The sequence below is a fragment of the Zootoca vivipara genome, chromosome 14 (genome assembly GCF_963506605.1).
Source record: "Zootoca vivipara chromosome 14, rZooViv1.1, whole genome shotgun sequence".
Taxonomy (NCBI): domain Eukaryota; kingdom Metazoa; phylum Chordata; class Lepidosauria; order Squamata; family Lacertidae; genus Zootoca; species Zootoca vivipara.
In genome coordinates, this window is record NC_083289.1 from 10,227,867 (window position 1) to 10,255,444 (window position 27,578).

The following is a 27,578-nucleotide window of genomic DNA, read 5'->3' on the forward strand; positions in this document are numbered from 1 at the left end:
GCCGCGGGCTTTCCTCTCCCCATAAGCCGCCTGTTGCCGCTTCCGGCGGGGCTGTGCGGGAGCCGGAAGTGGCCTCCGCGGGTGGCGGCGACATGGCGTCGGGAGGCTCCCCTGTGGACCGGCTGCCTCCGCCTTTCCCCGCGGCGGAGCCTGCGGGCGCCCCGGAGGCGGGCAGCGACTCGGACGGGGAGGACATTTTCACCGGCAGCTCCGTGAGTGGCTTCCTCAGGAGGGCGCCCCTCCCTCCCTCCCCCTGCTGGGACCCCCACCACCAAAAACCCCGTCTTGTCAGTCGTCTTCCCCTCAGCGCTGCCTTGCTTGAGAAGTTTCTGCAGACTTGGCCAAGGGCGAGGAGGTGCCACGGCGGGTCCGATGCGCCCGTGCATCGTCTCGCCCGAAGCGGAGCCTCGCTGGGTTCAGTGGGGCTTTGCTACTCCGGAAATTTTGTGTGTGTGTAGCAGAAAATATTAAAAAATAAATTGAAGGAACCGCAGAAAGAGGGAGGGGGAGGAAGTCAAGTTTTGAAATGTTAAAAAGACTAAAATTATTGAAATGTATAAAACTGAAAATCATAATTATATATATATATATATATATATATATATATATATATATATATATATATATATATATATGTTATGAGAAACTCTGTGTGTAGGATTGCAAACTTAACGGTAGTGCAAGCTTTCGCGGGCTACAAACTGCCCACTTCTTTAGTTTTCACGAAGTTGTCAAGCAAGGGTGTGGGTGTATCTTTCCGTGCATGCGAGGGGGAAGGTGCTGTTGGTCTGCTTGTGTTGTTTTCGTCGTGCATTTTGTGTTATGCATTTATCTTGGAGGGCGCCCTGTGACCTTCCAGTGAAAGACGGTGTACGAATTCTATAAAGAATCATGCATGTGAAGCTGGAAGGGCTAAATGGTGAATATCTTAACCATTTCCCCTCCCCCTTCCTGTATAGGCACCTGCCTTCGGAGGGTAGCCCATTTATGCAGTTTTCCTTTATTATGTTCCTTGAAGATGTGTTATGATAAACCTGGTGGCATTTAAAGTGCCACAAGGTTCTTTATTGGTTTTCCTGCAATAGAATGGGCATGGCTTCCTCTCAGAATGCTGCAGATTGATTGTAAGGATATCCTGATGGGAAATAAAATCTTGGGTTTATGTTATGAATCTGTTGCATGGTGGAGGCTTGGAAGCAGTTTAAATCTAGAACATAAAATGATCTTTCCCCCTCATTTGGATGAGCTGGAGGACCCACTGGTGTTGACTGTTTGATCTAAATTCTAGACTTGGGTTGAGTTCAGGTCTAGGTTTCAATCCCCAGTTTTGTCTGTTGCAGCATAGCAGCAGCCTAATATGTTACCTCTCTGTAGCTACTTAATCTATCATCTTTTCTCTGTTTTGTAGCCTTTCTTTGCTAATAAGACTTCATAGGAAGCTCTCTAAATCCCATGCTGCATAAGAGCATACCGTATATTGTGTATTCTTCCTGAGATTTGCTGCTACTCCTTGTCTTAAAATGAAATTTGTTTACTTTGAGGCTTGTTTTATATTACAATTCTGCTAGAATACTAGGTCATACACTTGATTAGTCAAATTCAATTCAAACCTTTATTGTGTTAGCATACAGCCATAGCAAAATAAAACAATACAAAAATGCCAGAGACAAGCAACAAAGCATACAGTGGTACCTCGGTTTATGAACACAATTGGTTCCGGAAGTCTGTTAATAAACTGAAGCGTTCATAAACTGAAGCGAACTATCCCATTGAAAGTAATGGAAAGTGGATTAATCTGTTCCAGACGGGTCCGCGGAGTACTCAACCTGAAGCGTACTTAACCCGAAGCATGGGTGTAATTGGTTCCGGAAGTCTGTTCATAAACTGAAGCATTCATAAACTGAAGCGAACTTTCCCATTGAAAGTAATGGAAAGTGAATTAATCCGTTCCAGATGGGTCCATGGCGTTCGTAAACCGAAAATTCATAAACCAAGGTGTTCATAAACCGAGGTTCCACTGTACTTGATTAGTCTTTAAACACTCTCTGTCACTTTTGCATCTTGAGTCAGTGGTGTTTTCTACTGAACAGTTACCCTCTTCCTTAGTCTGAAAGAACTTGAATTTACTTTATGGTTAATTGCTCAAAAGGAGGATAACTTTAATCTACTGATTCACATTCTTACCGTTGCTGATAATGGCAATTTTTACCATTAAAAGGCTGTCTTACTGCATGCAAAAAACTATACCCATGTTCATCCTTTGACCAGTCCTGGGGATGTTCATCATTTGATGGAATATAATTGATGTGATGGAAAAAGTTTGGTGCAATTAAGTTTTTAGCAAAATTGTCTTATCCCGATTCCTTTTTTAGAAGATTACTGCTACCAAACTTAAGTTAATGTGAAGGGAACTTGCAAACAGGGCATAGAATTCTGCTTGAGGAGCCCCTTTTTTGCAGCCGGTGTCTTGTCTTATCTAGATGCAGCTAATTGGCTAAGAGTCATAGTTAGTCCATGTTTATTAGGTCTTATGTTTCCAGAAAGAAATGTTTCTTTTAGGTAACAGTCTGTATGTTGTTGTTGTTTAGTCGTTTAGTCGTGTCCGACTCTTCGTGACCCCATGGACCATAGCACGCCAGGCACTCCTGTCTTGCACTGCCTCCCGCAGTTTGGTCAAACTCATGTTCGTAGCTTCGAGAACACTGTCCAACCACCTTGTCCTCTGACGTCCCCTTCTCCTAGTGCCCTCAATCTTTCCCAACATCAGGGTCTTTTCCAAGGATTCTTCTCTTCTCATGAGGTGGCCAAAGTATTGGAGCCTCAGCTTCACGATCTGTCCTTCCAGGGAGCACTCAGGGCTGATTTCCTTAAGAATGGATAGGTTTGATCTTCTTGCAGTCCATGGGACTCTCAAGAGTCTCCTCCAGCACCATAATTCAAAAGCATCAATTCTTCGGCGATCAGCCTTCTTTATGGTCCAGCTCTCACTTCCATACATCACTACTGGGAAAACCATAGCTTTAACTATACGGACCTTTGTCGGCAAGGTGATGTCTCTGCTTTTTAAGATGCTGTCTAGGTTTGTCATTGCTTTTCTCCCAAGAAGCAGGCGTCTTTTAATTTCGTGACTGCTGTCACCATCTGCAGTGATCAAGGAGCCCAAGAAGGTAAAATCTCTCACTGCCTCCATTTCTTCCCCTTCTATTTGCCAGGAGGTGATGGGACCAGTGGCCATGATCTTGGTTTTTTTGATGTTGAGCTTCAGACCATATTTTGCGCTCTCCTCTTTCACCCTCATTAAAAGGTTCTTTAATTCCTCCTCGCTTTCTGCCATCAAGGTTGTGTCATCTGCATATCTGAGGTTGTTGATATTTCTTCCGGCAATCTTAATTCCGGCTTGGGATTCATCTAGTCCAGCCTTTCGCATGATGAATTCTGCATATAAGTTAAATAAGCAGGGAGACAATATACAACCTTGTCGTACTCCTTTCCCAATTTTGAACCACTCAGTTGTTCCATATCCAGTTCTAACTGTAGCTTCTTGTCCCACATAGAGATTTCTCAGGAGACAGATGAGGTGATCAGGCACTCCCATTTCTTTAAGAACTTGCCATAGTTTGCTGTGGTCGACACAGTCAAAGGCTTTTGCATAGTCAATGAAGCAGAAGTAGACGTTTTTCTGGAACTCTCTAGCTTTCTCCATAATCCAGCGCATGTTTGCTATTTGGTCTCTGGTTCCTCTGCCCTTTCGAAATCCAGCTTGCACTTCTGGGAGTTCTCGGTCCACATACTGCCTAAGCCTGCCTTGTAGAATTTTAAGCATAACCTTGCTAGCGTGTGAAATGAGCGCAATTGTGCGGTAGTTGGAGCATTCTTTGGCACTGCCCTTCTTTGGAATTGGGATGTAGACTGATCTTCTCCAATCCTCTGGCCATTGCTGAGTTTTCCAAACTTGCTGGCATATTGGGTGTAGCACCTTAACAGCATCATCTTTTAAAATTTTAAATAGTTCAGCTGGAATATCATCACTTCCACTGGCCTTGTTATTAGCAGTGCTTTCTAAGGCCCATTTGACTTCACTCTCCAAGATGTCTGGCTCAAGGTCAGCAACCACACTACCTGGGGTGTACGAAACCTCCATGTCTTTCTGGTATAATTCCTCTGTGTATTCTTGCCACCTCTTCTTGATGTCTTCTGCTTCTGTTAGGTCCTTACCACTTTTGTCCTTGATTATGGTAATCTTTGTACGAAATGTTCCTTTCATATCTCCAATTTTCTTGAACAGATCTCTGGTTTTCCCCATTCTATTGTTTTCCTCTATTTCTTTGCATTGCTCATTTAAGAAGACCCTCTTGTCTCTCCTTGCTGTTTTTTGGAAATCTGCATTCAGTTTCCTGTATCTTTCCCTATCTCCCTTGCATTTTGCTTGCCTCCTCTCCTCCGCTATTTGTAAGGCCTCGTTGGACAGCCATTTTGCTTTCTTGCATTTCCTTTTCCTTGGGATGGTTTTCGTTGCTGCCTCCTGTATAATGTTACGAGCCTCCATCCATAGTTCTTCAGGCACTCTGTCCACCAAATCTAAATCCTTAAACCTGTTCCTCACTTCCACTGTGTATTCTTACTGGCCCAGTGGTTTTTCCTACTTTCTTCAGTTTAAGCTGGAATTTTGCTATAAGAAGCTGATGATCTGAGTTACAGTCAGCTCCAGGTCTTGTTTTTGCTGATTGTATAGAGCTTCTCCATCTTTGGCTGCAGAGAATATAATCAATCTGATTTCGATGCTGCCCATTTGGTGATATCCATGTGTAGAGTCGTCTCTTGTGTTGTTGGAAGAGAGTGTTTGTGATGACCAGCTTGTTCTCTTGACAGAACTCTATTAGCCTTTGCCCTGCTTCATTTTGAACTCCAAGGCCAAACTTGCCAGTTGTTCCTTTTATCTCTTGATTCCCTACTGTCTGTATGTGATAAACTGCAAAACCTAAAATAATGAATGGCTTTGAGATACTTACATAAAAGGAGCTGAACTTGAAATTCAGATTCCTGGTAGGGGGTGAGGAAGAACTCTGTGGCACCAATTGCCTGGAAAGAATCAGTAAGCATGATGCCGGAAGTTCCTCAATCTCTGTAGAAATCATGCAAAACTTGCAAAACTTCACCAAAAAGACTAGAACTGGCAGAAAGGCTAACTTTACTCTGCTCAGTATTGGTAAACAGCGTTTCCATGTGCTGCTCTGGTTTGCCAGAAGCAGCTTTGTCATGCTGGCCACAGGACCTGGAAGCTGTACGCCGGCTCCCTCGGCCAATAGCGCGAGATGAGCGCCACAACCCCATAGTCGGTCACGACTGGACCTAATGGTCAGGGGTCTCTTTACCTTTACCTTACCATATTTCTAGCTCTTACTGCTACAGAAATGCAGAAGAATGGGCTAAGGCTCACAACACTGTATTTTGGGGAACAATACAGCCTTATTTAACTATAGAGCCACATGTTGCCATGAGCTGTGTCTTTTCATACAGAATAAAAGGGTGCAGAAACTTGCAGCCTCAAACTTCCAATCAAGTTCCTGCAACTTAAAACTTCAGGGAGCGCATGCAACGGAAGAACTTCTTCTGAAGCTGTATGGCTCTGGCAGAGCTGCAGGGGGGTGAAGCCTTCCAAGGATTTGTTTGTCGTCAGCAAGCCTTGCTCCTGCAGCTCATTGCTCTGGCAACAAAGAGTCTGACTTCTAGCCTCAGCCATGGTGCCTCTTGGGTCTGTGACCCCGTTCATGCTGCTATTTTATTTATTTATTTTGGAATTAGCAACTCAGCCTTGCAAACAGTGTAAGTGCTGTCTCCAGATACCAGAGTATTGTGTCTTCAGAAAGCTGTTGGGAAACAGTGGACCTTTATAAGCCAGCGCTACAATGGCAGAATAGTGTAAAATGCACCAATGAATGCATTATTAATTCTGCCCCAAATAAACTTTTTTGACTTTTATTCTTCATAGCTGCTGAGAAGAAACATACTTAATATACTGAAATGGGAAGGGTTTTTTTTATAAAAAATAATAATAATAATAAGGGTTTGAAAAACATTGGGTTTGCAAAATAAATGTACATTTGGTAAAGTTGGCAGAGTTTTGTGAAACCCATGGCATCCATGTGGCTGAAGGCATGCAATATATTTTTTCAGGCTTCTGTGGGCATATACTTCAATAACAGATTTAACTTTGTAACATGTATAATAATTGTTGTCTGTTCTTCTTAGAGCAAGCCAATGTCACCTAAGAAAGAGTCGCCTGCACCAGTAAGAACTACCTCCACAGAAAATGGTGTTCAGGAGGAACAGGATGATCAGGACCTATTCGCAGGTATGTCTTCTTACCAGGTGTGATGGTGCAAGTTCTTAAGAAGGCATGCACTGCTGTGGATTCTCCAGTTGCACAGGAGAAGAGGTGCTTTGTGTTAAGGTGTTATGTTAGAGTTGCGAGAAATAAACACCTTAACTTTGCAAGCAAGACTGTCTGCTGATATTCTTCTGCTAAAACCCATGTAGCAGTTACAGCAGTCTTTTGCTGTTAACCCTTTTGCAGAAATTGGGTTTTAGATCTCTCCTATAGAAAATCTCTGGACACGAGCTCAGAAGTTGTGCTGTAGTGGCAAAGAGTGAGCTACAGATCAAGAAATCTCTAGTTTGAATTTTGCTTTTACCACAAGCTCAAGTAGGTGATCTCAGCCTCTGTGTCCCCATCTGCAACATGGGGTGGGGGGTTGGGAGTAAGACTTACAGCATAACACATGGGAACATTTGTACGACCATTTATATGAATGCTAAGTTGATAATATTAGGTGGTGATAATATTAGACACCTTGAGCCAGACATCTTGGAGAGTGAAGTCAAATGGGCCTTAGAAAGCATTGCTAATAACAAGGCCAGTGGAAGTGATGATATTTCAGCTGAACTGTTTAAAATTTTAAAAGATGATGCTGTTAAGGTGCTACACCCAATATGCCAGCAAGTTTGGAAAACTCAGCAATGGCCAGAGGATTGGAGAAGATCAGTCTACATCCCAATTCCAAAGAAGGGCAGTGCCAAAGAATGCTGCAACTACCGCACAATTGCGCTCATTTCACACGCTAGCAAGGTTATGCTTAAAATTCTACAAGGCAGGCTTAGGCAGTATGTGGACCGAGAACTCCCAGAAGTGCAAGCTGGATTTCGAAAGGGCAGAGGAACCAGAGACCAAATAGCAAACATGCGCTGGATTATGGAGAAAGCTAGAGAGTTCCAGAAAAACGTCTACTTCTGCTTCATTGACTATGCAAAAGCCTTTGACTGTGTCGACCACAGCAAACTATGGCAAGTTCTTAAAGAAATGGGAGTGCCTGATCACCTCATCTGTCTCCTGAGAAATCTCTATGTGGGACAAGAAGCTACAGTTAGAACTGGATATGGAACAACTGATTGGTTCAAAATTGGGAAAGGAGTACGACAAGGTTGTATATTGTCTCCCTGCTTATTTAACTTATATGCAGAATTCATCATGCGAAAGGCTGGACTAGATGAATCCCAAGCCGGAATTAAGATTGCTGGAAGAAATATCAACAACCTCAGATATGCAGATGACACAACCTTGATGGCAGAAAGCGAGGAGGAATTAAAGAACCTTTTAATGAGGGTGAAAGAGGAGAGCGCAAAATATGGTCTGAAGCTCAACATCAAAAAAACCAAGATCATGGCCACTGGTCCCATCACCTCCTGGCAAATAGAAGGGGAAGAAATGGAGGCAGTGAGAGATTTTACTTTCTTGGGCTCCTTGATCACTGCAGATGGTGACAGCAGTCACGAAATTAAAAGACGCCTGCTTCTTGGGAGAAAAGCAATGACAAACCTAGACAGCATCTTAAAAAGCAGAGACATCACCTTGCCGACAAAGGTCCGTATAGTTAAAGCTATGGTTTTCCCAGTAGTGATGTATGGAAGTGAGAGTTGGACCATAAAGAAGGCTGATCGCCGAAGAATTGATGCTTTTGAATTATGGTGCTGGAGGAGACTCTTGAGAGTCCCATGGACTGCAAGAAGATCAAACCTATCCATTCTTAAGGAAATCAGCCCTGAGTGCTCCCTGGAAGGACAGATCGTGAAGCTGAGGCTCCAATACTTTGGCCACCTCATGAGAAGAGAAGAATCCTTGGAAAAGACCCTGATGTTGGGAAAGATTGAGGGCACTAGGAGAAGGGGACGACAGAGGACAAGATGGTTGGACAGTGTTCTCGAAGCTACGAACATGAGTTTGACCAAACTGCGGGAGGCAGTGCAAGACAGGAGTGCCTGGCGTGCTCTGGTCCATGGGGTCACGAAGAGTCGGACACGACTAAACGACTAAACAACAACAACAATATTAGACACGTAAATCTGAGCCAAGGAGGATCATTGTAGATTTAAACCAGGCTATGTGGGTTAAACCACAGAGCCTAGGGCTTGCTGATCAGAAGGTCGGTGGTTCGAATCTCTGCAACGGGGTGAGCTCCCGCTGCTCCGTCCCTGCTCCTGCCAACCTAGCAGTTTGAAAGCCCGCAGTGCAAGTAGATAAATACCTCTGGCGGGAAGGTAAATGGTGGTTCCGTGTGCTGCTCTGGTTCGCTACATGACCCGGAAACTGTACGCCGGCTCCCTCGGCCAGTAAAGCAAGATGAGCGCCGCAACCCCAGAGTCGTCCACAACTGGACCTAACGGTCAGGGGTCCCCTTTACCTTTGCCTTAGAGTATTTAACTAGCTGAAAGCTAGTTGGAACAAATGTATGGTATTTCTAATTCTGGTAATTCTACATGTTCAAATTAGGACAATTTTGTGATAATTGCATGTTCTCCAAGGAGTGCTTATGCCCAGGCTAGTTAGCTGCTCTGTGTTTAGGTTAATTAAAGGAAGTGAAATTAGCAGGCCCTCAAGTCTTCATACTAAACTATACTTGAAACATGAAAGCTCCCAAACAGGAAACCCAAACACTTCATCTGTCGTACGTGTGCTTAGATATGTTCCTAGGTCCAGACCACAATTTACACATGTTCCTCTTCTTTTTAAACTGACAACTGGCCATTTGTTTTCAAATCGTTTGGGAACTGATAGGACCTGTTTGCTAACAAAATGAAGTTTATTCTTGTTTTGGTATTTTGAAAAAGTATATAAAATAAGTTTGGAGAAGAAAACAAAGTTTATACATAACCTAAATGACAGCTTTCAGGTGGCTTCTCAGTGCAGTCCTGACATCTACTGCTGAAGGCTGCATACTTCTGGATGACTCTTGTTTGGACCTGCAGGAGGGAAGATTGCTGTTGCGCTCAGGTTTTGCTTGCAGTCTTCCTTGGGCCATCTGGGTAGCCACTGTGAGAACAGAATACTGAACTAAATGGACCACTGGCCTGATCCAGGGGGCTATTATGTTCTTATGGTATGCAGTATGACTTAGGCTATTATTTCACCATAAATCTATCCAGAAAGAGCAGGAATTGGTGTTGTGGCCTAGTACAAAGAAGGAGTGCAGCAGCATTATAGTTGCATATTTATATTCCTTGATCAGATTTTAATGCCAAAGATTACAGCGAATCTCTAACTTGAAAGCCTGCCATACAGGCTGGAATTGGGGAGGATAATGTCTAGTAGCTCTTCCTGATACAGTTCTTGTGGCCTAGAAAAACTCAACATATTTCTTGATTTTTTATAAGCCATTCCGGTTCTCTGCCCCCAGTTATAAATCTTATCCTCTTTCAGATGCCACTGTAGAGTTGTCTCTTGATAGCACACAAAACAACCAGAAGAAAGAGATGGCTACTGTGATCAGCTCTGTCCCTTCTTTAGAGAAAACAGCAAATTTGCCTTCTAAGCCACAGTCAAAAACCTATGAGGAGGTATGTATTTCTGTGATTGGCTAGTCATATAGTCAGTTATATATTGTATATCAACCTGGGAAGGGTGAATCTTGGTGACTATTGTGAATAGCCTGCTACAACCCTAAGCTAATTTCATACCCACATCTAACAGGTAATATTTAAAATACATATATCCTGCCTTGCAACTTTAAAGCTTACAGCATTTACTATTTTGTTAATTATATATAAATAATATTTTGGGGGGGAACCCTATTGAACCTCACAAAAAGAAAAAAAAACTTACAAAAAGGAATTTTAGGAGATAATTTTTAAGGAAACAGATTCTATAGAAATGCTTTTGGAGAGGATACTTCAGAGCTGTGGTACTATGTTAGAAATTATGTTTTTATGTATTGAACATGAATGAGCTCTACATGCTGTAGCCTTCAGTCTACCCCCTAACTCTTTTAATATTCACACAATATTTAATATACACACAAATGTGAATATTATTTTGTGCCTGATACAGGTCCTGACAGAACTCCCTGGGTTAACTGACTTGAATGTACTTCTCTTACAGTTGGAAGAAGAGGAACAGGAAGACAAATTTGAACTTTCAGTGGAAGTGAGTGATCCTGAGAAAATTGGTGAGTCACTATGAAATGGAAATACTTGACATAATTGAAGGGGAAAGCTGCATGGGTATGTGTATTGCCTTCCGGACTGAGGCAAGGCTGGTAATAAAGTTCTGCTTTCGCTGGTGGAGCTCAGAACTGCACTGATTGAACTGTCAACCCCCATCACTTACTGTTATGGATCAGCTTCAATACTTTGCTCTTGCTTCCTGTGTAGAACGGCAGTGCAAGAATCTGCAAAAGCTTCTTGTTTCTGAAGTTTTTCCTGTTGCCAAAAATGTGATAGAATAGTACTGTCAAGGGAAAAACTGCATAAATTACTGTGTTAACTTCCCACTCCCCTTCTGTGCCATTGTAGGTGATAGTTGGCTAGTAACAGCATAAATCACCTGGGGTTTTTTTTTTCTTCAAATAATTTTTATTAGTTTTACAACAAGAAAGAAAAACAGCAAAAGCAAACAACACAATAAAACACAATAACATAACAATAAAAAGAAAACACAAAAATCCAAATACACAATCCTTTTTCCTTTAACATTGTATATGGGGACTTCCTCGAGTTCCCTCGATCTGCGGTTCATTTCTCTCTTATCTTTAGCAATTTCCAATGCATTTTTTTAATAAAAATTCCTTACCATTTCAAATCTCACATACCTCTATTTACTTCCTAATTCCCAAATCCACAGCTTCTCTACACTTCTAAATCTAATCTCAATATACAAGTTTAGCATATTTTTTAAAATAAATTTTAAAATCTTTCCACTCTTCTTCTGTCGCTTCTTCTCCCCGGTCGCGAATTCTCCCGGTCATCTCTGCCATTTCCATATACTCCATCATCTTCATTTGCCAATCATCCACTGTTGGTAGTTCATGGGACTTCCAGTTCTTGGCCAATAATACTCTTGCCGCCGTTGTGGCATACATAAAGAAATTAACATTTTTCTTGGGAATCTCTTTCCCGACTATACCCAATAGAAAGGATTCTGGTTTCTTAGTGAATGGATCACCTGGGTTTCTTAACTTGTATATGTTCAAGTGTAATAAGGCTGTACAGTAGATGCCCATTCTGAAGCTGGATGGTCTCATATTTTGTGTTCTTGACCAGAAGCTTAAGGCTATTGTGTTCTGTTACTGCAGGTGCTGAAGTTACTGCTTTGAGCATGTTTTCCAAGCAACAGATAATCCTTTTAAATTACATTTTGTGCCTGTTGAATAATAATAGCCTGAATATTTAGATTTTAATCTGATTCCAGAGGCTTTTGACTGATGCACAGCTCTATAGAGGGGTGAAGCAGCAGTATAGCAGTTCGTTCAGTGTCATCCCTCTCACTCCTGAATTTCTGTGGTGCTCTTTAAACTGCTCAACATTTTTAAAAAGCCTTGTGCTTTAAAAAGCAACTTGGGCCCTGAATACAAGACCTTGCCTAAAACAATACCTGCATTTCAGCTACTCTTGTGTCCCAATTCCCAAAAATGCTACTTAAATGAGAGGCAGCAGTTTGTTTGTTGGGAGCTGGTGTACAGGAACCTTGAAATTCAAATGTACACATGGAAGGTGTGCCGGCTGACACCTTCCTTGCAGCTGTTGGCTGAATGTACACGACCGTTCTCCTAAGTCCTGACCTAATACAACCAGCTTCCAATTTGCAGGCATTCAAAGCATGTGCACCGTTTTCACCTAGCAACAGCAAGAATTGACTTTTTGGAGAGGAATATTTCAAGACTGGCTGAGATGCAGCTATTTTGCATAGATAATTTGTCATGTATCTTTTACTGCAGCTGCACAGATCCTGCAGATTTTATTACGGGAAAGGATTCTGCAAAAAGAATTTTGTATCTATTCATGCTACTTGCTTTTAGACTTTCAGTGTTCTAAAAAGCAAGCCGTGTGCAGTGAAGGGATTCTTCGGCCAGCATCCTGCGTGTGTTCTTTTTTTATAAAAAAAATTGCCTTCAGTGCCATAACAGCCACTTAATTGTTCAGCCTGGGGCAGATGTGCAGAGCTCTCCCAGATCCTAGCAGTATAACAAGTCACTAATTATTATGTTAGACTCATCTTTGTAGGAAGTAGAGACAGTACTTGGCACTACTGAGGAGCCACTATTGTGCAAGCTTCAACTATTGTACATCTTGTAGCTTGCATGGTTGGATAGCTGAAGGAGACCTCCTGGATCATCTTGAATCACCTCCATACATGGGGGATGACTAGCAAGATAGGAAAGTGGGAAAGTGGGGCTTATTTATTCAGTGAAATGGGAAATGTTCAGAATGTTTCATCCTTGACTGGTTAACTGTTTTCTTCTTCACTTGCTTGCCAGAACTAACACTCTGTTTTAGTAAACTTTATTTACAGTATTACAAACTACCATGCTTTTCTGAAATCTTCATTGCAACCTTGTTTCTAGAGTCTTCTATGGTTCACTGTTTTCCCCCCCTCCACAACAAAATCAGCTGATGCACATACAGTATTATTATTCCAGCAGTAGCCTATTGAATTCCAAATGTTTTTGATATAGGAAACATGAGATGCAGCCCAGAATTCTGCATGCCTTTGTTACAACATCACATGGCTCAGCTTGTGATTCACTCTGCTGCCCGGGAACTTCTTGGCCAGAGCTATTGCTTAACTATCTCACTTTTAAATTGATTCATTGTTTAGTGCATATAACTTTTCACTTGCTGCCATTTTAGCTTCACATCCCTTTTTCTATACAGTCATACCATACGTTCACTGCAGGTTGCGTACATCATGGGTTACAAACTCGCCGAACCCGGAAGTGCTGGGACGGGTTACTTCTGGGTTCGGCGATTCACGCATGCGCAGACCTGCCAAATGACGTCATGCGTAGAAGTGCCGGATCCCATGGTGAGCATGTGCAGATTTGGTGCTTCAGGTTCCGTACTGCTCTGGATGCGAACGGGGCTCCGGAACTGTACTTGCTAGTTTGGTAAATTTACGTTCAGCTTCAGATAAATTGCATCACCTTGCTAGGCTGAAATGCAGTTTCCCAGCCATTATGGAAGCGTGAGTTGTTGCAGGTAATGTAGAATTCAATATTGGAGGATTGTCTTCCTGACAGTTTTCTAAAAAGCAAAATCCTAGGGTTTGACCCAGTAGAACAGCATAAGCCATTTGGGAGCTAAGCAGGACTTCTGCTTACAGCTTTTTCAAACCTCCCCCCCCAAAAAAAAAACCCCACCAACCCTGATTCTTAATTTCTCAAGGTCACTTCATGCCTTGAAATGGTGTGGAGTTCAGTATGCTTCAAATGTGCTTTGAACACTTGTAAACACCACGATTGCACTAAGAACCTTGCATAAGGTACATAGGCTAATCCACAGCCATGTGATAAGATCAAAGCTAGTTTGCAATACGTGACATGACCCTCAAACAATCAGCAGAGATTCTTCAGCTATCCTGGGCAGCAGCCTCCATTAATCAGTTTACCAAGAGCCCACTAGGAGGAGGCATCCCCACAGCTTCAGTATGGCAGTGTGCTAGAGACAACTGAATTTTTCCTTCCTTTCTCCTCCTTCCCATAGGAGATGGTATGAATGCCTATGTGGCCTACAAAGTGTCGACACAGGTATGTCTTACTCCCTTTCTTGGTAGCACCAAGTCCAATTAATGCAAAGTTCCTTTCAGTTGGCTTTCTGCTTAAATTGCTTTTCCATTGGTATTGCACTGCAAACCTTGGGTAGTCAATGCACTTTTCAATTGACTGATTACACACAAGTTTCTTGGGGTAGCACACTCAGCCATTTCCCTTCCTACCCTTCCTGTATTGATTGCTGCTGGCCTTACAGGGAAGAAGCAGAGGAGTCAGACTCCTGTGGCTTCCAGAGAGTACATTCTGAAGGAAAATACTGAAAACACAGTAAGATGCAGCAAAACGTTCAGAGGAAAGGCCTTCTCCCCCCACCCCCAGACACACACATCAAAACATGATATTTGTTGTTGTTGTTGTTGTTGTTTAGTCGTTTAGTCGTGTCCGACTCTTCGTGACCCCATGGACCATAGCACGCCAGGCACTCCTGTCTACATGATATAGAAAAACTGAACTTCTTAATAAAAAAAAATTTTTTTTGCATGATTGAAAACTATTTTAATAGCGATGTGCAAGTTCTTACACGAGTCTCTTCTTCAACATGACAACATTCCAGTTAATGGCTAAGAAATAGAACGTGAAGACCTAGTTACACCAGTAGACTGGTCAACTTTTGCTTTGCTCAGCTGAGGCCAACTTAAATTTCTGGAGCTGAGAGTTAAAGGGCTTTTTAATGCTCGCATGGTTCTGAGTAAATCTCAGTAAGAGGGAAGCTCCTAACAGAAAGCTTTTCTTAATATTTTTCATGAATATCTTGAAGCGTCTGCTCTGGAATCTTTAGTCACATGCCCATCTCATTTACTCAGTTTAGTTGATCAGTTTAAAGGCAAGGAGTTGGTGAGTTAAATCCGCTCATCCATTTGCAGCCCAGCCACAGTGCTGGTGGTTTCTGTTTCCAACCTGTGTTTCTCCTGTTCCTGCAAATGAGTAAAAATATATCGGGCAGGATCCAAAGTTTCATGGGAGTCTTTGATTCTGAACATAACTTCTTCATGCTGCATGGCAAACCATTTTTACAAGTTTTCTGTGGTGGAGGACAGTTTGATATGGCATATTCAAAGGGAAGCAACGTGGCATAAACCAAGTCACAGCCTTGTTTCAGTAGAATTATTGTATCCTTTGGAGGGCAGCAGCTTCATATATATAGTTAATAATGTGAACTGTTCATTACCTTTACTATATGTAGTGCCTTTCATATTCTAGCGGTACAATCCTAAGTATGTTTTACTCAGAGTTCAGTCCTCTTGTCTTCAAAGCGGTTTACTCCCAGGTAAGCAGTCAAAGGACTGCAGCATGTAAAATTCATGCTTGCCAGCGTTGTGTGTGGTGGCAGCGCAGCAGTGGCAAAGAATGGTTTATTTTTATAGCTTCAAGAATTCTGCAAGCAAAGCATCTCTATGCACATGCATGTGTTTGTAAAATATAACTTGATCCAGGATGCTCCATGTTAACATGGTGTCATTGTGTCCTCCTCAGACCACTTTGCCAATGTTCAGGAATAAGCAGTTCTCTGTGAAGAGGAGATTCAGCGACTTCCTGGGCTTGTATGAGAAGCTATCAGAGAAGCACACACAAAATGGATTCATCGTCCCCCCACCTCCTGAGAAGAGTTTGATAGGTGAGGTTGGTCAGTCACTCTTCCAGCAACATCTCTGCAGACCTCTGCTCTCTGCTTTCAATTCATCATTGTAATTGAGGTGCCCTTGATACTGTGATCTTAACCTTTCCAAGGTTATTAACACTTAAAACATACCAGTGGCCTTTTAAAAGCATGACACTGTGCAACAAGAAAGCATCATCAGCCCACCTTGTCCTTGTGCGTGTAATTGTTGGTTGCTCTTTGTTTGGCAGAGAGCAATAAACACATAAGGCATACCCAACTTCCTTCCTAATACAGTATTGCATCTCTGGTACTGGTGAAGTTTCACTGCCAGCTTCCGCCTGCAGTTCTCTACTACTCCATGTGCCTCTCTCAGCCTCTTGTAGCACTTCTGCCTTTGGGCTCTACACAGAATGTTGTGGCTTTCTATAGAGAGCAATGCCCTTCTGGACTCACAAGTGTTCATGTGACCTGTGCTGTTGTCATAATGCCTTTCTGGCTCTTTGACTTGCTCTGCACTGTTGGAGTCAGTTGCGCACAGTGCTTGCAGAGTGGAGAGCCGTTTTCTTCACATGGGTGCTCAGGTGCTGCACCGAGGACATGCTTGTCCTGTTAAAGCCACAGCGAGAGGAAGCTGAAGGTGCAGCACAGGTACAGCTGACCATATCGCTTCATTCTTGTTCTAGGAATGACCAAAGTAAAAGTTGGGAAAGAAGATTCTTCCTCCACAGAATTCCTAGAAAAACGTCGAGCTGCCTTAGAAAGGTAATCACTCCGTGCACGTAACTGTCTGCCGTAGTTGACCCTTGTCAAAGGCCACGGTAAGCTGTTCACTTGGCCTACTCTGCTATGTAAAGCTGTTTACTGAGGAAAAACTGCCATGTATGGAGTCAGTTCATTGGTCCCTCTAGTATTCTCTGAATGGCAGCAGCTCTCCCAATCCCCAAGCAGAGATCGCTCTGGCCTTCCTAGCCATATGCCTAGGTGGGGGTGATGGAAGTTGCCATCCAAAATATCTGGAGGGCATCAGATTGGGGAAGACAGTCATAGAGCTTTAACCTTTCTCCTTTGTGTTGTCAGAGGAGCAAATATTGAAAACTTTGGAAGAAATGCCTGAAATAATTCATAATACAAAACGCAGCTTCCTTTTCGTTCTTGACTTCTGAGAACAAATCCTCTGACTTCAGCCTAATAAAGAAAGCACCTCCTTTGCTTTCAAGCTGACTTTAACAAAGCATGCTTTTTCTTAAAATTCCTCAGGGTCATCATCCTGTGAATTTCCATCAGTTACAGAACATTCTCTGTAACCATACCTTTTAAAACAAACAAACAAACAAACCTCTTCTAGCATGATCCTACTAGCTGAAGTTAAATTCTGATAAAAAAACAGGGGCTGGCGAAGATCATTAAAATCAAAAGCAGGTTCAGGTATCTCTCATTGGGTGGGGAAGTGAGAGAGGAAGCAGGCACCGTTCCAGTTCTTGTTCTGCTTTGTTACACTTTTGCTTTCAGTGATGCAGACTGCAAAAGGGTCACCTTCCTTTAAGACATCACATGTTTTGCTCTGTTACCTTTCTTTATCTAGGAGTGTGCCTCTCAAATGAGTTGGAGAGCAAACCTGCTAGCCAGCAGTTTTGCCAAGGCTGCACCCCATAGTCTTTCCCTGAATAAGTTACCTCTCTTGATGCTGGCTGGGGGTGGAGATGGCTAGAGCTTGGCTTCTGAAATTCACTTCCAAAATGTCACCCTTGCACATCTTGCCTGATGCTGAGCTTTCACCAGCACTGCTGCTCCCCCAGTCTCCTATCTCCCCCGCCAAGAGCAGTCACGCAGCTCAACTCCATCACCTGATTCTAAGCCCAGAATCCTGCTGCTTGCCGTCTAAAGAGCCGTTTTCAAGCTGAAACAGGCATCTTGCCCATCATGCCAACCTAAACATCCCTCTCATTCAAGTCTCCTTCTCCATTAACAGCTGCCACCACACATTCCACACCCTCCTCCCTTGTTTGTGAATCGGGGCAAAATGCAAATTCCACACATTCCAACTGTCCTGAATGTTGTGATGTCAATGTGCACCCCCACACACACACCTTTTTGAAAATAAGAAATGCCAAATGAAGGGAGCCTGGCCTCATACTTTCCTCTCCCACAGGTATCTTCAAAGAACGGTCAACCATCCAACCATGCTGCAGGACCCAGATGTCAGGGAATTCTTGGAAAAAGATGAGGTTGGTTTGCTGCCCTACCTGAGTGCACAACACTTGTCTGCAAAGTGTTTCTGCACTTGGGGCCTGGTTTATTTATCTAACATTTGGTAAAACTCTTGAGGAATTCATTTTGTAGATGTTCTCGATCGGAACGAACTTGTACTCTCGGACACATTGGTGAGCTGCAGAGGAGGTAGAAAGGCACAAACCTCTTGTCCAGCTTCTCTCAAAACAGAGAAACCACTTGCTTGTTCTCCCTCTAGTCAGCTGCTCTTGGGCCACTTGGTCTTGCCCCAATTTGGTGAGCCACATGTGACACCTGATACAGATTGACTGCGACTTACTCCATGCCACTTCAGGCTGTTCTTCCTGGAGTGATGGCATAGGGATTGCTAGATGTGTATAACACTGAGGGGAGGTTGTTTTTTTTAATCATCTTGTGCTCCAGCCCTAAGCTCTTGAGGTCCCTTACTTATGCAAGCCTTGTGCTTCTTTTCTGTCGATATTCTTTGGGTGGTATTCAGCAAAGCTTTACTTGGAGTAGAGCCATTGAAATGAATGGAGCTAGCTTAGTTATCTTTCTGCTTTTGCAGTTGTGTGGGGCTAATATTAGACACGTCCATGCATAGCATGGCCACAGCTTCTTCTCTTTGTTGCTGTCTGTAGTTGTAACCAACTTCTCAACAAGTAGGCCTAGTTTTAACTCTCTGGTTTCGTGCTGAGGTATCACGGCTTGTTTCTGCTTTCCTTGCTCACTGGTTCCGGTGTGAAATGAGGCTTTCCAGTCAATGTGTGGTTTTGTGGTGAATCCTCACGACAAAGTTGCCTAGTTGTATCTTGTTCTCCTTTTTTAAAAAAGGAAAGAAAGCAAGTTCTAGTCACTATACACAGTTCACAAATCATAAATAAGTAACCATATGTTCAGGGAACACTTGGAATGTGTTCTAGGAATGGAGCTGTAACAATATCCCTCCATTGCTGCCAAGTCATGGGTTTGGAGACACTAGAGATGTATTCCTAGCAGCTCCAGAAGCATGATTTATAATTAGGTCTACTGGTTTTACTTGTTTCCCAAAGCTTCTGGGTCACTTGGGGTTTACCTATATACCTGAAGGAGCGTCTCCACCCCATCATTCAGCCTGGACACTGAGTTCCAGCTCCGAGGGCCTTCTGGAGGTTCCTTCAATGCAAGAAGTGAAGTTACAGGAAACCAGGCAGAGGGCCTTCTCAGTAGTGGCACCCACCCTATGGAACACCCTCCCAGAGGATATCAAACAGATAAACAAATATACCACTTTCCATAGACATCGGAAGGCAGCCCTGTATTGGGAAGCTTTTAATGTCTGGTGTATTTTGTGTTCTTTTATACTCTGTTAGAAGCCGCCCAGAGTGGCTGGGTCAACCCAGTCAGATGGATGGGGTACAAGTAATTACTATTATTATCATTGTTACTGGGTTGCATAGGTAGGAAGCAGTTTCTATATGGGAAGAAACACCATTCACAATTGATGAGCATCGGAGCTCCTTTTCTATTTTTCAAGAGGCTTTTCCTAATACAGAATACAGGCTGATGCTTCCATTTTCTGAACTGTATAAAACTCGGGGATATTTTCTGCCAAACATTGCTGCCTGCCTCTGTTTGGAATATCTCTGGTACCCATTTATACTTCATGCTTCTTTCATGGCCTCTTAATATAAGACTTCAAGTAGCTCAGTTTGTCAGTGCTGTAGATTATCAGGCTTTACTCTCCCTACAGTTGCCACGAGCAGTTGGCACTCAGACCCTGAGTGGAGCTGGACTTCTGAAGATGTTCAACAGAGCTACTGATGCCGTTAACAAAATGACCATCAAGATGAATGAGTCAGATGTCGTAAGTTTTTAACAGCTGTATGTTTGACATATATGTATTTCTTTGAGGAGTAAAATAAAAAAATTCCTTCAGTAGCACCTTAAAGACCAACTAAGTTTTTATTTTGGTATGAGCTTTCGTGTGCATGCACACTTCTTCAGATTCTTTGAGGAGTGTTTGTGGAAGTGAATACCTATCTCAGGGGTTGTCAACATGGCGGCTTCCAGATGTTGGCGGACCACAACTTGCACCATCCCCAAGTATTCCATGCTAACTGGGGAGTTTAACAGCATCCGGAGGGCACCACACCGATGTTTCCAGGCCTAGCTGGATATCCCATTGACTTCCCTTAAAATGAGACCTTGGTCGTTTTACCTCTTTCAGTGGTTTGAAGAGAAACTTCAGGAGGTAGAATGTGAGGAGCAGCGCCTGCGGAAGCTACATGCGGTTGTAGAACTGCTAGTTAATCACAGGAAAGGTAATGTTGCAATTCGCTGCCATGGACTGGTTGGGCGCAGGTGGGAAGTGGAGGAACCAGTTGGGGAACCACCAAGCAGAGAAGGCTCAAAGCCCGGGCAGTGGTGGTGGGACAATGATGAGTGGTCACAGGCAAGAGGACTGAGAAGAGGTAACAGGACATGGTGAGCTGAGAGGCTGTGGCAGAGAGCAGTCCAGAATCAGAGGCAGAAGCTGAAGAAGGGGAGGAGGGAGGCCAGGAGGCAGAGATGATTCAGGCTCATGAAGAGTCACAGGTGTCTCCCCCTCCTGCTGCAACAAGCTTCCCCCGGTTTCCTAGAACCAGAAGAGGCAGGGAAAGGGCAGAGGAGAGGTTGGATTCACACAGGCGCAGTCTCCGATTGCTTGGGGAAAACCCTGGAGAGGAGGGCACTTAGGCAGCTGTGGGGAGGTGGGGGGCTTTCAATCTCTGCAACTGATCCATAGGGAAAGACATACCAGGGATGAGCTGCTGTGCTCATGAGGCCTGATGCTCCGCCAAGTTTGTGCAGATCATGTTTTTGCTAATAAAGAGTTAACTCCAGCTTGCACAGTGTGATTACTGTGGGCTCGCTCCTGGCACCTGCTTTGTGAAGCTGAAAAACTATGCAAGACTTCTATAGATCTCTGTGCAGCATCTTGATCGTGCTGCAAATCAGGGCTGGGCAACCTTTTTCAACCCAAACATGCACATTTCATTCTGGGCAACCTTCCAGGGGCTGCATGGCAGTGATAGGTAATAGCTACTGAAGGCAAAGAGCTTCCAGGGGCATGGGAGGCTGCCACATGGCAAATAGCAACATGCAATTATTGGCATAACATGTGGCAAACTGTAATACAGGTCCTTACTTTCTGTAGCACCTTCAGTCGCCAGCTGCAGCAAACCCCAAAATACCAAACAGTGAGGTGCAAGCCAGTGGATTGTGTGACCAATTGCTGCATTTCCAAGGGTGATCTTTGGCTGGCTTAGTTTCTCACGTTTCCTGCTGCACGTAATGCTTTCTGTTCCACCCACCAGAACTGTCACTGAATACGGGTCAGTTTGCCAAGAGTTTAGCCATGCTGGGGAGTTCAGAGGACAACACCGCCATGTCCCGGGCACTCTCCCAGCTGGCTGAGGTGGAAGAGAAGATTGAACAGCTGCACCAAGAACAGGCCAACAGTGACTTCTTCCTCCTGGCTGAGCTCCTGAGTGACTACATTCGCCTTCTTTCTGTTGTGAGGGTGAGAATGCCTTGACAAGAAGCTTAAATGTGTTGATGTGTAACGCCTATGTTCCTAGTCATGGGCTTGAGAGCCGCAGGCCTGCTGCATTCAGAATGCTTTCAGGCCTGGCCCCAGTATCTTGAGATACAAACAATAAGTCTGTGCTCTGAATAAACCCAGGTGTGTCGCTGTACACAAGTTAGAACTAGGTAGAGGGCCTTCTCGGTAGCGGCACCTGCCCTGTGGAACGCCCTCCCATCAGAGGTCAAAGAAATAAACAACTATCTTTTTTTAATAATTTTTATTGGTTTTTATACAAACAAGACAAACCAAACATACTGTGTAGACTCTGTCCCTTCATTTTCCCTCCACCCACAAGTCCACTTCTGCCACCAGTAGTACCCGTGGGCGTTGAGAATCAAAGGGGTCCATTATAAGCTGGGTTTGGCCTCCCCCCTCCCTCCTCCCCCCTCATCCCCTCCCTGCCACTGAACGGACAGGGATGGAGGAGCTCTGAGGATTGGTTTCCCCCCAGCTATTTCTTCAACATAGCAGATTAACAATACAACAACAACAAAAAGAAGAAGAAGAAGAAAAGAAAAATTATAAATTCCCAATTCTTATTTTCTTGACATTGTAATTGTGACTTCCTCGATTCTCTTCCTCCTGGTTTACCTAACTTCTCTAATTCATTATGGCGGGTTTTCTATTCTATTTCAAAATCTTATTCTTATAATATTAACTTAATCCTCCTCCTCCTTCTTCGTGCTGTCCTCCCACGGGCCCCCTCCTGCCACAAGAGGAACCCGTGGGGCCCAGCACTTCAAAGGATCCATTTTTGTGTCTGGGTTTCCTTCCACCCCCTCCCCTCCCCCCAGAGCACCCCCTGCCACTGGGTGCCTCCGAGCAAAGAGAGGAAAACGGGCAGCTCTCTACCCAAACACCTATCTAAACACAAACATATTAATATTAATCTAAAAATTCTTCCCTCAACCATTCTTCTAACTCCCTCCAGAAAACTCAATTTTTATATACTATCACATCTCTAATCAAAATCTTAACCTTAAACTTTAAAACACTCTCCTTCCCCTCTCCCGATGTCTTTTCCCCCAATTGGATCAGCATTTCCTTTAACAAGCCAAGATTTCAGAAACCGTTGTTCAGGAACCAAAAAACCTTTTAACTAAAATTCTCACCCCACACCAGTTCTTTCCCACTTCCCGCTCCAGGCCCTTGTTCCCCCCTCCCCCTGCCCTTCCCATCCCTCAGTGACACAACTCCACGTTTCAGTCCCTTCAAGCTCCTCATTTCCATTGATCTTCATTTCACTTTGCTTCTCATTATCGTCCTGTTCTTCCTTTTCAATTCCTTGTTTTGCCTCATCCAAAAGATATTTTTTGTGGTCCAGATCACCTTCAGAATTATCATCAAATTGTTGCTCCTCATACACAGTCTCAGAATCAAAATTGTCCTCTAAGTCCTGATCTTGAACCTCAATCTCCATTGATGGTGAATTAGGATGTTGCCGTTCCTTATAGATATCCTCCCATATTTGTAGATAGTTCAGCACAGCCTCCTGGAAGGCTTGAGAATACTTTGTTTTCATAGTTCTCTTAACCACAAGCAGACAGGAGATAGGGGACAAAGGGTGCTGGAAAATTCCTTCCTGTTACACGGTCGGCTCCATCTTGGCTAATCTTCTCCTTTGTCTTTAACTCCATCACAAATCAAGTCCTAATTCCAATTAGAATACTTCTGCCTCATCTTCAAACGAATTTTACCATCCACAGCAGTATAATAGATTTTCTTAATCTTTTAACAGCTTGACAGCTTTTGACAGCTGTCAAAACACTTTCCCCTTATTAATGCTGTACCTCAAGGGGTGCCGGCCTCGGGGGCTGAGAAGGGTTGGAAAAGTCTTTCTTTCTCTCGGGTCCACAATCCGAAAACTTTTTCCCTTTCGGCTTGAGAATATTTAATGCACCTCCCAATTAGCCATTAGGAAGAGATCGACTTCCGTTTTTTTGGAATCTCCCCCTATTTTCCAGATTAATATTTTTAAAGTCCAAATGGAGATTCACTTACTTTGTAGAGATCTTTTATTTTCTTGGAAGAATCCGCCGCTTGCCGGGTAAGGACTCGGAGCTTCGCTTCTAGGAGGTAAGTTGGAACCCAAAATGGCTCCCGCGACTCCACTCCGCTGGCTCTCGATCGCTCTACTGAGCTCTCGGGCAGCGGAGGAATCGCGCATGGAGCAGCCGCTGGGTGCGTGAGTCACCGGGACACTCTTCCCGATGTTTTTATGGGGAGTCCGCTCGCTCTGCGGACTTCCCCCCCCCTCCGCGAGGCCAGGGACTTCGGAGCACGAAGTCCCTGCGTCCTTCTTCACCAGCGCGACGGACCGGAATCCAGAAATAAACAACTATCTGACTTTTAGAAGACATTTGAAGGCAGCCCTGTTTAGGGAAGTTTTTAATGTTTGATTCTATTTTTAATATTATGTTGGGAGCCACCCAGAGTGGCTGGGGAAACCCAGCCAAATGGGTGGGGTATAAATAATAATAAATTATTATTGTTATTATCAATTATTTAATGATCTGCTTTTGCAGTGCTACTGTTCTTGACTAGGCTGTTCAGCTAGCTAATATTAGACAAGGGCATTTTAAATTGTCTCTAGCCATTCCCATGATCCCTTCATTCAGATTCCAGAATAGCAATGAGTCTGTGGGTAATCAAAACAACAACTCTCTGCTATTCTGGCATTGATGAGTGTGGAACACCCAGGTCTCATCCTGCTGCTCCACTGTCCACAACATGTGTTGGAGGTGGAGGGGTGTGCCAATTTTTATTTTTGTTTTTCAAATTTATAACACAACAGCGCCAAATTAAAACTAATTTAATACATTTTTTTCAAAAACTGGCTTCCCATTCTCTCAGATATTTCCATTATTTCCCCTTTTAAATGCTGCTTATTTTCCAGATTTATCTCTAACTAACATCCTTTTTTAGCGAATTTCTCAACCATCAGCTGTCCCATTACCGACTCCTGCATATAGATAAAACAAAATTATATCAAATAAAAACAAGTGAGGTTATAGTAATTTAAATCTTTCATTTTTCTTTCTAAGTTTTGTGTAACTGCATTTTCTTATCCCTGAAAGTTACTGTCCTCTGCCTGCTTGCACAGTCATTCCCACAGAAACTCTTCTTTTCCATCTTAATTCATATGCAAACTCAATTCTCTCCTTTTCAACGTGTTTTTGTTTGAGTTACCAGCCTCCCAAGGCTATTTCTTCCATTCCACTGAAGATGCAGCCATTGTGTTGGAAGCATATCATGCGCTGGAGGGTCTTTTGATGCTCTGATTTAACCCATTGTTGTGTGTGGTGTTGCCTGGTGGAGGAGAGACTCGTTCTGAAGGTGTGCCCTTCCCTGCCAACAGGGTGCCTTTGACCAGCGGATGAAGACATGGCAGCGCTGGCAGGATGCCCAGATCATGCTGCAGAAGAAACGAGAAACAGAGGCTCGGCTGCTGTGGGCCAACAAACCCGACAAGCTTCAGCAAGCCAAAGAGGAGATCTCAGAGGTGAGAGGGACACCCAAACCTGACAGGTCTCCTCTCTCCATCCCTCTTTGTGTGTGTCTCCCTATCCTAATAAGCGCCGAGGAACTCAGAAGGGTTATATGACCCAAATCTTCCTCTGTAAGCAAGGAGAGATGGCATGGTTCTTTCTGAGATGAGCCCCTCCAGTTACTGGCGGAAACCCAATGGTTTTAACAAAAGCCTTATCTTTATATATCTGCTTACATGTCTGTTCTAGGGTGTTAAAATGTGTAGTGGCAGGTTGTGTGTAAGGAAGATGTACACACACACACTTCTGCATCATGACAATCTGTCCTTTTCACATTTCTGCAGTGGGAATCTCGTGTGACGCAATATGAGCGAGACTTTGAACGAATATCTGCAGTTCTCCGGAAGGAGGTGTTGCGGTTTGAGGTATAGAACTTGCATTAAGTGCATTGGAACTCCTTTAATTTGACACTTTAACACGGCGCTGGCAGTCCAGGGGGACCTGGTTTCCTGCCACTCTGAACTGGGATATTGCTGGGTTGGAGAAGTTGAGAAGTCTCATGACTAGGTTTGACTTTGATTCTGCTTTCGTTGCCCTTAATTTGATAAACTTTGTCCTAAAGCAGATAAACAGTAGTTGGTAGGTAGGTAGCCGTGTTGGTCTGACATAGTCGAAACAAAATGAAATAATTCCTTCCAGTAGCACCTTAGAGACCAACTAAGTTTGTCATTGGTATGAGCTTTCGTGTGCATGCACACTTCTTCAGAAGTTGGTAGTCTCTGTGTCAAGGAAAGCATAAAGATTTGGATATGACTGAACGCTTTAACATGGAGGTTTCAGCTTCCATTGCAAAGCAGCTCCAATAAATGCTGGTCAGTCTTCCTGTGATAGCTTGTGAGACTGGACTGCAGGTATCTAGGTGGCTTCAGAATCTAGCGTGAAACTAGTGTGGGCAAAACTGTACAACAGGAGTGGGCAGCAGCTAGAAACTGTTGTTGGATCTTTTGGTGATTCTGCAGTAGATGAGCCAAGGTTTCTGGTTTAAGTTTAGCAGGAGCAACAGCAAAAAGCCTTTTCTAGATTGGGCTGCTTTAAAAGAACAGCACTGCTTTGGGGAGAAGCTGGTATAGATGCTGCAGTGTAAGTTCTGAGCTTCAGTACTAGTACTAAAAACCAATTCCTCTGCAGGCACCCTGCTAGTTCTAAGTACATATCTGCCTCCTTAACTAATTGCTATTGTGCACCTGTCTTTGGTGCAAGGTTCTGGTTAGAAATAAGGTAGATCTGCAAACCTTATGTCTGCCTGTTCCTGCTGCTCAAAGCAGATGTCACTGTTCTGTTACAGTAAGATAATTTATGTGGCATCTTGGGGGTTGATTGGTTTTGTGGCATCAATAGGCAAAGCTTGTTTTGTTTGTTTAATTGGGCATGCAGCTGTCTACAAAGCAGGATGCCTTCAGTATCAAGCCAAAAGACTTGCTACAACCTCCTCTTGGGAGGGTTAAGTTAAGTCTTGGGAGGGTTAAGTCTTCATTATTATTATTATTATCTTTTACATCCTTTGTCTACAGAAAGAGAAAACGAAAGATTTCAAAACTCATGTGACCAAATACCTGGAGACGCTGTTACATTCGCAGAAGCAGGTGAGGGAGCAATCAGCCATGTACTTGCAACTTTTATCATTTGCCGGCTATTTATCCCAGGAGACATGTTGCAGAACAAACACTCATCTGTCTCGTTAGAGTTGCCCTGCTGGGTCAGACCAGAGTCCAGCTTTTGCTCCTATCCAGTGCATAATGCTAGTGGGGTCCCATATGAGAACGAAATCCAAAGGACCACAAAGTATAGCTGCCCTGTGGCCCTTCAACAGAGACTCTCTCCAGTGCATTACACAAGGCAGAGCACAGCTGTATCTTCTTGCCTAAAGAAAGATGTCCCAGCAGTTTGAAGGCCATGTTGGTTACCCACTTTAAAAAAACCAAGGAAGGGAACAAAGCCCTTCAGTGGCCAAAGTCCTTGATGGGTGGTAAAGGGAGGGGGAGCTACCAGATACTTTTAGATGAGCAGCTTGTGTTTCCCTTGCTGACATTTTTTTTCCTTTTTCTTGTCTCCTATGCAGTTTGTGAAGTACTGGGATGCATTCCTACCGGAGGCAAAGGCCATCTCCTAACCAGTCCAAGCAAATTCATGCAACCGGGACTGTTTCTGCCTTTACTACATTATACCTCTTGGCCTTTCAGATGGATCCTGCAGAGCTGATAGACTCCACAAGCAACGCAGCAGTTTCCCCAGCTAGTAACTCTTCTTCTAACTGTATATTTTTTCATTTAGGTTCAGATATATATATATACACACACACAAACACACACACACAAACATATATATTTTCCTATTGAAGAGACTAGTCCCCTGCTTAACAAGCCAAGACCCGCTGTAGGGAGCGGAGAATGGGCAGGGGTTATTGTGTATTTTTTGGACTTTGATGTTGGGCCCAGGAATGCTTCCTGTGACTCCTGTGGTGCCATGACGACTATGTAATAAAACTTAAAATCAGG

At 43.6% G+C, this 27,578-nt stretch overlaps 1 protein-coding gene across 2 annotated transcripts; it reads left to right on the forward strand.

Moving 5' to 3' along the window:
* On the forward strand, positions 1–27,578 carry SNX1 (sorting nexin 1). Of its 2 annotated transcripts, XM_035131271.2 has the most exons (15): positions 3–212; positions 6,250–6,352; positions 9,752–9,888; positions 10,430–10,496; positions 14,029–14,072; positions 15,570–15,711; positions 16,380–16,458; positions 17,846–17,921; positions 19,658–19,771; positions 20,135–20,228; positions 21,264–21,469; positions 24,894–25,037; positions 25,368–25,448; positions 26,595–26,666; positions 27,143–27,578. In XM_035131271.2, the coding sequence occupies exons 1-15, from the start codon at positions 93–95 to the stop codon at positions 27,191–27,193; spliced, it is 1,530 nt and encodes a 509-aa protein (XP_034987162.1). In that variant the 5' UTR covers positions 3–92; the 3' UTR covers positions 27,194–27,578. The 2 variants fall into 2 exon arrangements, with proteins under 2 accessions (XP_034987163.1, XP_034987162.1); XM_035131272.2 differs by lacking the exon at positions 25,368–25,448 and having other exon boundaries at positions 1–212.